At 27.4% G+C, this 11,775-nt stretch overlaps 2 protein-coding genes across 3 annotated transcripts in view; one reads left to right on the top strand and one right to left on the bottom strand.

The window, feature by feature from the left end:
* The first annotated feature begins 510 nt into the window (after nucleotides 1-510).
* On the top strand, nucleotides 511-6,225 carry LOC119689047 (protein boule-like). Of its 2 annotated transcripts, none has more exons than XM_038103788.1 (2): nucleotides 511-709; nucleotides 5,205-6,225. In XM_038103788.1, exon 2 carries the CDS (start codon nucleotides 5,334-5,336, stop codon nucleotides 5,895-5,897), a length of 564 nt encoding a protein of 187 aa, XP_037959716.1. In that variant the 5' UTR covers nucleotides 511-709; nucleotides 5,205-5,333; the 3' UTR covers nucleotides 5,898-6,225. The 2 variants fall into 2 exon arrangements, with proteins under 2 accessions (XP_037959716.1, XP_037959717.1); XM_038103789.1 differs by lacking the exon at nucleotides 511-709 and adding an exon at nucleotides 4,336-4,548.
* Nucleotides 6,226-9,682: 3,457 nt separating this feature from the next.
* The window catches only part of LOC119662132, a 38,389-nt gene continuing 36,296 nt past the window's right edge, over nucleotides 9,683-11,775 (bottom strand). The window contains exon 3 of the mRNA XM_038071688.1: nucleotides 9,683-9,995. Within this exon, the coding sequence (XP_037927616.1) occupies nucleotides 9,787-9,995 (209 nt within the window). The 3' untranslated portion in view covers nucleotides 9,683-9,786. The remainder of the gene's footprint in view (nucleotides 9,996-11,775) is intronic.

Here is an 11,775-nt window from a genome sequence, read left to right as displayed (position 1 = left end):
CTGGAAAGTAGATACAAGACCACTGGTTGCATGGATGATAGACTACGGCCGCCTGTGAAAAATCTGTACTACTACAAATAGACATACTACTATATAAATCTTACAAAAATGATAACTAAAACTTTATTTTCGGATGAGTGCTGACAAAGTGGCACTATTTGTATATAAAAGGGAATTATCAAAGTAACCAACCATGTAATGTCTATTTTTTTTGTCTTATTAGTGTGTAATAGGTCTAATACGTTGATACGTGACTGATACTTATGTTTGTCTAAGCAGATATGTTAGACAGGAGGCCCTAAGCTCCAATAAGAGGTACAGGAATTAATGACGATGATGAACCAAGTAGACATAACTTAAGTTAATACCACTTACATATAACTCTTGAATACAGAATATAATCACTTTGAAAATAAATTTAATCAAGTTTGCTTTTCTTTTTCATAAAAAAAATATTTACTATAAAATTTCATTTACTTTACATTTCATATAAAAATATTTAGAAAGAGGAAACGTTTAGATTTTTTACTTAAAAAAAAATTTGAGAATCTGATCAATCTGTAAAATATGTTAGATTATTTTACAGTTGCTTAGGTTAAGTATTGGGCTTAAGACTTGTTTGGACGTACATAAACAACTCAAGGACCTGCGGTGCCAGCATAAATCGAACTTCAATTCAGGGCTCATCAGTGCTTAACGGGATTTAAAGGTATGTTAAAATCTATCTTGTTTTTATTGTTTAGTTTCTTTATTTGATGTATCAAGACAATTAATTAATTTTTTTATAAACTAATACCATTCTACTTTGCAAACATTGATGGCGTTTTTTATAATTTATTATGTTTTTTGCACACAAATATTATTCTTACTTTGAACTTCCAGTGAGACACGCACTATACTCTATACTTGTTAGAGATGAATTTGTTTATATAATTTTGCAAACTCATGCTAAAAATTCAGCTAATATTGCTCAATTAAAAAAATTTTTTTTTTTAATTTATACAAAAAATTTTGACATTTAATTAATTTCCGATTTGAAAAAACTTTTTTTTATTCAAATTTACAACTAAAATTCCTTAAGAAATACCCTAATAAAACAATTATTACGATTTCTCGTACTCACACCTATTTGGTAAGAAGATCTAGGTCATCTATAGATATTTTATTATGCTAAAAATTCGTCAAACAAATTTATTAGATGAGTTTAATAATCTATATAATATAATGTAATAATGAATATCATATATATTCAATGAAATCGACAATAATCAATGTTTCAATATTTCAATGTAATTCAATTTACTTGGAAGTAGAATGTTATTATTCAATGTTAAAGGATAAACTTTTATTTCTACTTTGTTATGATTAATTCAATAATATAACTTTTAATTTTATCAGACATATTAAAACCCACTTCATATGTAAAGTGTATTGCAATATGAAAGTCGATTGAAAAACTACACGTTGTAATCCTTCTTAGTGATCAACAACGACTGCTGTCCTATCTGTAGCTTAAAAGAGAAAAATGAAAACGTCAATAAACTACTTCATCTCTACACAACCTTAACTACCTTTACACACCTTAATTGGTCTCTTCCCCGGTTGTCTGATATCGGTCATACCCAATGATCGATAAGGCATATTGTAGTAACTCTGTCTTAGAGGATAAAGAAGAAAAAGTGACTCATTTAATATCTCATTACCCAACATTTACAAGAAACCTTTTACCAAATTTAAGGTTTACCGTTCTTAACAAACAGTCCATACTTTAATCTTATACTTAATAAAATCGTATAAATTAAAAACTCCACTAAATTACAATTTGTGGGTATTATATAGGTGCTGGCATTATTTTCAAATCTACAACATATTTTCCAGCGTTTCTTGAAAAGATAGGTTTATTATAGTACATAACTGCAAGATAAAATTTAGAGCCCCGCATTGACTTTCCAATTTCAAAGGTGTTCTATCACAGAAAAAATTCGATTTCTTCTACCCAAAGAGTACCTCAACTCCAATAATGAAAAAATTTGAGTACCTTTACCCAAAGTAATCAAACTCATTTTTTATCTTCTGAGATAGATAATTATTAATATCAGTGGCACTAACTTATAATACATTAGTTTTAAAAATGTAGTATATTATATAAAAAGAAACATTTATTTACTTTAATAAATCGAACTTCTTCTTTGATGACTACGTTTGTTCATTTGCTCACTATGAACGTCTTGACTAACTTTAGATAGAACAAAATTATGCCGGAATGGAGTTAATACATTTTCTTTAAACATAGAGAAATCTTGTCATTGTTACTTGATATGACTTTTCCGTGAAGCTCCCTAACTGTTTTCGAAACTATTGACAACATTAACTAATGCGACTAAATGCAGAGATGTCACTCATTCCTCTTTATAAACATATATATATTTTTTTATATATTGTGCAAACAGTCTATACTACATTAAGACAGTTTTATCTCAATTAACTTATAAAGGAAAAATATATTAATAAATCGCAACCATGACATTCCCCCAAGAGCACCGGCCACTTAAAAATTAATAAATTAATTTAAAAAATTTTCTGTTCTGTGTCCACCTACCTTTCAGTATATTCCCATTCAAATTTTTGAGTGGATGTTAATTAATTTAGAAAATTAAAATAAAAAGTTGGACAGAGTAGTGTAGGAGTGTGGTTCAAAAGATAAATGCATTTCCTGCAATTCTTTTGGAAATTCTCTTTTGATGCACTCTTCTAGAACTTACTGACTGTATTATTTTATTTGTAGAATGAAATATACGAGCATGCCATTAATTGACTTTAATAAGATCAGTAGTGAGAAATACTGTTACGAGGGTTGTCAAATAAATTTTTTACTTAAAGAAAAACACTACTGACTTTGTTAAATGGTTTAAGTAATCATTTGTATAAATAGCTGTATTAACATACAGCTGAAAATGGGATTCAAGCGAATAAAACAGTCCAAATTCTTTTAAAATCTATATCACATGTGTCTACCAGGTTCATTACATCATAAGCTTATATTATCAGCGCTCAACGACTCTTTATAGTCCAGTCTTTAAAATTATCTCGCACATGTGACTAAGATCTACCGTCTCATCTGACTTTAGATATGATAACGACCCTTCTCCTTTAATTGTTTATTCAAAAATTGAATGTTATACAATCATATAACTTACAATATAGTTACAATGTTAGAAATAATGTTTTTGAAGTTTTCTCTATCTTTAGCAGTGTGTACCAAGTCTCCAATTGTTTTTAACCCAGCCCAAAGTTGGATGTTCCTCAACTAAGACATTGTTTTCTTCCAATGCCGTGTTTGCCTTCGATTCTGCCATCCACAATCATTTGCAGTAATTCATATTTTGGACCTCGGATGATTAACCAAAATACCTCATTTTTCTTATTTTGTTAGTTTTTTGGAGTTTTCTATCTTTTCTTAATCTTGGTAGAACTTCTTCATTTGAAACTTTGTTGGTGCAAGGAATCTTCAGAATACGTCTGTAGCACCACATTTCTGAAGCATCAATTTCGTTCATTGTTAGCATTTTTGAAGTCTAAGATTCCAAGCTATAGAGTAGAATGGAACAGACATAGCATTAAGTTGATGCTGAACTTGCTATTGCATATCACTTTTTTGAATTTGTGAAAAGAATTTCTAGCCATCTCTAGGTATTTAACATTTGATTTATTGATCTGATGTCCACTCTTCATTCAGCCAGCAATCGAGGTATTTAAACTAAGCTACTCGTTCAATAGCTTCAGTTCCAATTTTAATGGTAGCATCGTTGTATGGTAGTCTTTTTTTTAGTGATAATCATGTACTTGTTTTTTTTTTAATATTAATGTATAGGTCTATATCTCTACTCTTCTCATTAACTTTTTCAAGAAAAAGTTGATCGTCTATACTATTAGTTATGAGTGTTGTGTCCTTAAATACCCTTAACTGTCGCTAATATTTCTGGTTTGCAATGAGAATTCTAAAAAAATATTACTAGAGTCTTACCGGACTCTAGTATAAATGCTACGACTGATTGTTGCCCGCATGGCTTTGTTGTACTAAATCCGCGTCTCGACTATAGTATATGCGTTGAGGCGAGAAAATACTTCACAGTTAATTTTACAGAAATAAATTGACGGTCATTACCAATAAATAGATATTATTATTATTATTGTGGTATTCGTTTGAGCATGTAACTATATGTAAAAGTGTATTGAAAAATAAATCAACTTTTTTCAAGATAGTTATGTCAATTTCAAAATTTATAACTACAATATTTCAATTTTAATAATCAAAAATTTACAAATAAAATTAAAATTAGATAGAAATATTTGGTATATTTTTTCCAAAGTTTGGATTGGAATTCTTATTGACCATAGAGATCTTTTTAAAGACCTTTGAGTTCAACGACTGGATATACTGGGTACCTTTTGATGTGTGGCATCAAGAAATAAAAAATCTTGCACAACGACCGTTTTGTACCATCCCAGAACACTCAAAAGTATAAAAAGCTGCTGTGAATATACAAGGTATGAATTTGTTTAGACATCAAATATCTGACATTAACATAGTATAGTACTATCAATTGATAGAAAAAAATTGTGGCGGCGTCTTTTACTTTTTAAATGGAATGTACTTTAATAAACGATGTTAAATATATTTTATTATTTACTTCCAGAACTCTCTACATATTTCTACAGGCTTATACTTTCTTTTAGTATTTGATTACATTAAGTACTCTAATAAGGGTTTCTACATTTTTTAGCTTTACCCTTATCCTATGCAGTTGTTATACCCTACTTATATGGGCTTTCTAAGTTCGGTATTCGTTATTTACGTATTTTCTTTATAAGAGGCTATCCACGTTAGGTATTCTCCAAAAAATATTTTAAGAAATTTATATACTTTTTATCAATATATGATGTATAGTTGGACTGTGAATGAAGTTGCTTAATAGTAATGATATATATCTTAAATCTGGCATAGAAAACATTAAGCAATAATTGGATAATGTCACTTGGTATTCATTTAAGCTGAGTTTGAGTGAGTTAATTTGAGTAGTTAATCATAATCAAAAAAGCTACTAAAATTCAAATTTATGTCAAAATTTCATTATATGAGAAAATCTAAATTCAAAAAAAAATTATAAATTTAAAAATGTACACATTTCTTTTCTATTTTCTAGAGGCAAATTCCTGGTAGTAAAATTTTCAAACTTTTGGCTCTGTCAGTTCAAAACTAAAACTATAAGTCAACAGGAATTTGGAATACTAAATAAAGGAGCTGTCTGAGTTTTGCAACATCAATCAGTATCATGGAAGCATCTGACTCTACAGTACTTAACTCATTACCATCTGCTCCCCACCCAGTAGATAATCGTGTTGGTGTCCTTATACCTAACCGTATATTTGTAGGTGGACTTGATGGAGAAGTACGTGAAGCGGATCTAACACGCATATTTTCTATATATGGTAGCGTCAAGTCAGCACGTATCATTTATGACAACATTGGCAATTGTAAAGGATACGGATTTGTGACCTTTGAAACTGTTGAAGAATGCAGGCGTCTACAAAATGCTTTCGAGTATATTGTTGTTGGTGATCGTAAGTTAAGTATTGCTCCAGCTATTAAAAAACAACCTCCAGTTACTGCAATTACCGGTTTTACTGTATACACTCCAAATCAAATGCCATATTGGGCCTATGTACCGTCTCGCATGCCGGGTCCACTCACTTACCTACCGCCATACAATATGCCAGGTGTATATCCAGCTCCTTTATTGTACTCACGTATAGTTCCAGGTAATAACGGCACTGCAGGCGTTGAACAGAACTTGGATATTACAGAGAAGATCGAATCCCAAGCAAATCCTCAATAACTTTTTCCAAAATGATATACACAAAGAAGTTGCTTTTTTTTAATTCATATTTTCATACAGATTTTTTTTATTCCTTGTGCAACTATATTTTAAGATGTCATTTGAGAATCGAATTTTTGTTTTGTTACTGTTTTGAAATTATACATTTACTATAGGAAGAGCACGTCCAAGTTTCGTAAATGGTCAACCAAAAATGCAATCAAAATTTTTATTTATGGACAGGAACTCATCGCAACTCTAGGAAAATAATCCTCATACCTGAGCAAAATAAAATTGAACCCTGGAAATGGTCGTGCAAAATTTTTTTTTTATGTTTTTTCCATTTTGTTTTAAACCAATAAAAAGTTTTTGATGCAAAATATTGGTTCTATACTTTCACAAAGCACAAGTAAATCAAAACTTTCTTTAAAACATTAATGTTGAGGATTTGTGTAATATTTAAAATTGTCAAGAGCGACGATATTTGCCAGGGAATTAATAATGTTAACATGACAAGTAATTTAACAGTTTATAAACTTGTTATGTATTACTGAAAACCAGCGTAAATATAATTTTTTGTATTGCCTTTATAGTGATATCCCATAATATATGTGCACTCCAACAAATTGATTTTTATTTAATTGATTTTTAATCGCTTCATCTTTTGCTCTGACCCACAGTCTTTCGTTACCAAAAGAAGTTTACCATGATATTCCTGATGTCTAAGGTGAACTGTAAAGTTAATAATGGTATTAACCATCTTGCACTATAATCATCACTATAAAACTAATAATATGACTGCAACTTTGAAACGTAAAAGTTTTAACTCTCCAGGTCTTCAGCTCTCGAAGTATGTAGCTTTCCAGGTCTTCAGCTCTTCAGGTCTTCAGTTCTCCAGGTTCTCCAGTTCAGCTCTCTAACAGAAATATTTAAACGTTAAGGAAATAACATTCTGCACTTAGTTAATGCCTCGAAATGGTTTCATAATTTACTGTCAGTTAAGAGACCCTGTTCAGTGTGGTATCACAACGGCTCGTAGAATTTAAGTGAGTTGATCATATTGTATACTTTAGCCAATATTAAGCTAATATTGGGATTATCATAAGATTTTTTTTAAAAACTACAAATTAAACTTGAAGATAAAACTATATAAACTGGTTAATGTTGGTTAATATATTATAAAGACTGTAAGACTGTAAGAATCATCCGCTTATGCCTCAATAGAGAGAAATAAACAATTTTTTTTCAAATCTTTATTTTTTTCATATAAAAATTTTGCACAATATTTTCATACTTAAATTACAAAAATTGTTTAAAAATAAACAAAAATATTTTATTTGTTAAATACATATATAAAATTTGTTTTGAATTAATTTTAAGTGATTATGTAGTTTTGTATGTTTTGGTATTTTATTTGTGTGCAGATTAATTTAACTTAATTGAATTTCAAAATTATTATAAAATATTTAATATATAATATATATATATATATATATAAAAAATTCTTTAAACATAATTTTATAATATTGTTTTTATAAAAAAAAGGACACTTACTATTTGCAATTTCTAGACTTAATCGAAAGTTTTTAATACATGGATATATGTACTATATATTGATTATATATATATAGATGTAACGATATATTTGTAGACAAAAATGTGCAAACAATTTTATTACAACATTTACTCTTAGAATTAATATTTTTTTTTTATAATTATTTGCATTTACCTTAATTTTGCAATGATTATTATCATTGTTATTTTATTTAATAATTGTTTAGTTTTAAATATTTTTATAAACTGCTCGAGTTAATAAAAAAAATTATTTTTGAAAAATTTCATAATTATGTATATAATATGGGATCATTATTCAGATTAATTATAACTATTTTGATTCATATCGAAAAATGCTAAGTATATTTTTTAAATAATATTTTCTCAGCTAATGTTTGCTTTTAATTACATTCAAATACATTAAGTTATATACTTAATATATTATTTAATATTATTCATTATTATTTATTGTTATAATAATATTATATATTATTTAATATATAATAATTTTTAATAATATTTAATATTTTAATTTTATATAATTTGTTAAACCCATTTAAACGAAACATTTTTAATAAGTTCAAATAATTTTAAATTTTATTTTAATTTTTTTAAAAAATATTTTAAATAAATTATTCCTTAATTCAAAGTTTTTTAAAGTTCTTTGAAGTAACTTTTTTTCCCCAATGCACTTGAATTAATTCATTTGCGAATATGAAATCACTTTTTTTATCTATGAAACTGTCTATTTATAAATCTATTTATATGACAATAGTTACTCGATAATCTAAAAGCTAGATTAAATCGGCATTCACATGATTTTTTATTGATTTAAACCGCAATTAGTGGGTTGAAAACAATATGCAGGACTTACAGCTTCACAATAATAAAGTATTTTTAAAAACTAGACCTCAATAGAAATTTTTAAAGCGCCACTTAAATATATTTTTAAAATAGATTTAAAAATAATAAACCAATGGACTACATCAAGAAATCAAACTGGATCAGTAGGTAATGAAGATTAACTGGTGCCGTGCGAATAGGCTGTAATTTAGATTTCATTTGTTAATAATTTAATTTTATATTATTGAAAACAGTTCTAAGCAATACTTTTTTTACGCAGATAAGACTTTGCAGAAAAGAAGACAAATATAATTAAATATTTAATCATTCATAAATAAATGTATCAGAAGAATATTATAGATATGTTGGGCAAATAGATTTTCCTAACATAAACTGAATAATAATCGAAATCAAAAAAAAAAAAAAATGGAAATGAAAATGAGTTAGTTAATCGCAGTTATCGAAGACAAAGAAAGGAAATAAAAATATGTCAGACCTATTGCTGTACGGTTGCAATAACTAATTGGCTTCTCGATAGAACTCACAGAGTGTAAACATATGTATGCACCTATATTAATATCGTGAAGGACTGTCAATTAAAGTTTGAAAACAGCTGGATATACATAAAACCAAATCTGCCAAATCAACCACGACGAAGTGAGTTTTAGGAATCTTGTGTAAAACCCATGCTTCTCCGGGGATCCTGAAACCCAATTAGTAAGTTAAGACACGTCCACTTGTTAAGTTATGTCCTATATAAACTCAATTCAATTAATTGTTTGCAAGAATATTTAATAGAGTCCACACATCGAACATATTGAATAAAAATTTAAAAAGGAATTCAGATTGTGGAAAAGATTATTAAAATAATTGTTTCAAATTTCAAACAATTAAAATTATAATATTTGATGTGTGTCATTCTTATAATTGGCGTCAGTTGATATAAACAATAATAGCTCTTTTAAAGTAGCAAATGATAATAGTATATACATAATATTAAATAAAATTGTTCAAAAAAAAATAACTTTAATTTCTCTTAATAATCTGACAATTTTTTATATTCTGAAGATTAAAAATTGTTTCATCGAAGCCATTACCTGATTTCGTTTGAAATGATATGCCAAAAATTTTTTCTAAACATAGTTAGGTAATATATATCTATACATGATTGTACGTCTTCTATCGTAATATTCATTTATAAAACTTACTAAGTTGTACTCGCTCTTCTTCTTAAGTATTTTAAAACTTTTTTTTGGCATGTTCGTTACATTTTCTGGATTTAACTGGATTTCTAGTATTTCGTTCAATAAAATTTTAAAATTAAAGCAAATCATTTTTGGAATATATTGTTTTTATTTGAGCAGTTATAAAATATTTTTTATTAAATTATTTTTTTTTCTTTTTTATTCATACTATATATATATCTTTCATTTTTAAAACCAAATTTGATTCAATAAATATTAAAAAGCTTGAAGTTGATTTTTCTATAAAAATCGAGACGAATGCCTTAATTTTAATTAAGAACTTTAAACGCAATAATAGATAAAATGATCAATGCTGTGAAAGGAGTATAAGCTGCGGCACCATTGCATCCATCGGTATTACACGTTTGACAAAAGATGGTTTTAATGTAGGACGAAGTATTCTCACGAGCGCATTTGTCTGGTGCATCATCCATATCCTCATAAAAACAGGAACGCGAAGTGACACGTTTGCCATAAACTGAAAATAAAGCAAAATAATTATTAATAAAGTTTTATATATAAAATAAGAATATATATTATTTATTATATAAAATATTTTGTTTGTTATAAATAACTAATATATTAATCAGTTTTATATCAAAGTGTGAAATATATATGTTAATAACATTAATAAAAATAATAATAATTTTCTTTTCCCTTTGTTGCAACTAATCGCAAACAGGCTTTCCGGATTGTGAGCCGACTCTTAAATGGATATAGACCGCCTACAAGCTGCAATATTATTCTTAAATTCAGTAATATAATTTATCTTTCTCAATATTTCCGTTGAATTCGTCAAATGATAGTCCACAATTATTTTAAACTGCACTGAACATATTTTGCAATCATAGTCTGACGAATTCAGACTGTGTGTCTGTATATAATTTATATATGGACTGTATATAATATTTTTAAAATCGAAACATTATTATCAACATTATAATCACTTTACTCTTTAGAAAGTGTATATCCTGGCATTGTACTTGTTGAACCATTTAAACTTCCAGATAAAGCTGAGTAGATCCGTTAAGTCTACAAGTTAAGTAAATACATATAGCTGTAGTTTATGCGTTAGTAGTAAAAACAGCACAGCAAGTGCATTTTCTCTCTTTCGATTTTTATGATTTTTCTGGTGGTTTTCAGGCTATTTTATGGACTTTTGTTGTCGACTCATATGGCACACACTACTTTCCTCTAACAATTTTTGTAGATATTTGTATCTACATTGTATTTTTTTTGTATTTACATATATTTATCAATCACAAATTTATTGAAGATGTTTTTGCTTTTCCATACATTTACTGATTTAGACAGTGATGATAAATAGAAATTGGCCCCAGAAAATTTAAATAAAAAGAGAGGAATTGGTCATCGTCATAGGGGAGTATATAATAGGATAGTCTGTAAATTCTATCAAATATGATTGTTGTTGTTCTATTGAAGCATTCATGTCAAAAGAACACACCTGCAGAAAAATTAGACAATATGGAGTAATCTATTCCGTGTTAAAAAAAAGATGCTATAAATAGAAATTGGCCCCAGAAAATTTAAATAAAAAGAGAGGAATTGGTCATCGTCATAGGGGAGTATATAATAGGGTAGTCTGTAAATTCTATCAAATATGATATTATATATTAAACTAAGTAACGAACTAAATAAACGGAATATATAAAAAAAAGTATTTAAGTGAATATATATGTATTAAAATTCTTAAATAATTAAATTTACTAATTTATATTTCAGTATGTGTCATATTCCTTGAATAACTTAACTTTGTATTTTAATCGTATTTAATGTTTCTGTTTAATTTATTAATGCACTTACATATTTCATATTGAAAACATTTTTAAATACGAAAATTTTTATTTTAAAATTTAATTTATGATTTATGTAGGTATTAAGTTACCTACATTTTTGTTGAGTGAATGACATATGTTGGTGAGTTTCAGAGCGATTAATATTAAACTCGGTATCCAATCAATGTATTCGCATCTATATACATTTTTATTTAATATGTATAATGTATATATTGTTCTTGTTCTAAGTTTTGTAAAGAACAGGAATTAACTTGAATTGGAAGGCATTTAAGTTCATTTTATCACTTGGTACATTGCTTTCGAACTGCAATGTACCAAGCTTTGTGTATATCTTTTAAAAAGTGATCAATGTTCTTAAAATCTAAAATGAACTTAAAATCTATTAAGTTGTGATATTTATTACGATAACCAACAATATGTCAGATTTTTGTCAACATAATT

The sequence above is a fragment of the Teleopsis dalmanni genome, chromosome X, assembly GCF_002237135.1.
Source record: "Teleopsis dalmanni isolate 2A chromosome X, ASM223713v2, whole genome shotgun sequence".
In the NCBI taxonomy this organism is placed as follows: Eukaryota; Metazoa; Arthropoda; class Insecta; order Diptera; family Diopsidae; genus Teleopsis; species Teleopsis dalmanni.
This window is presented reverse-complemented; position numbering and strand designations above follow the sequence as displayed.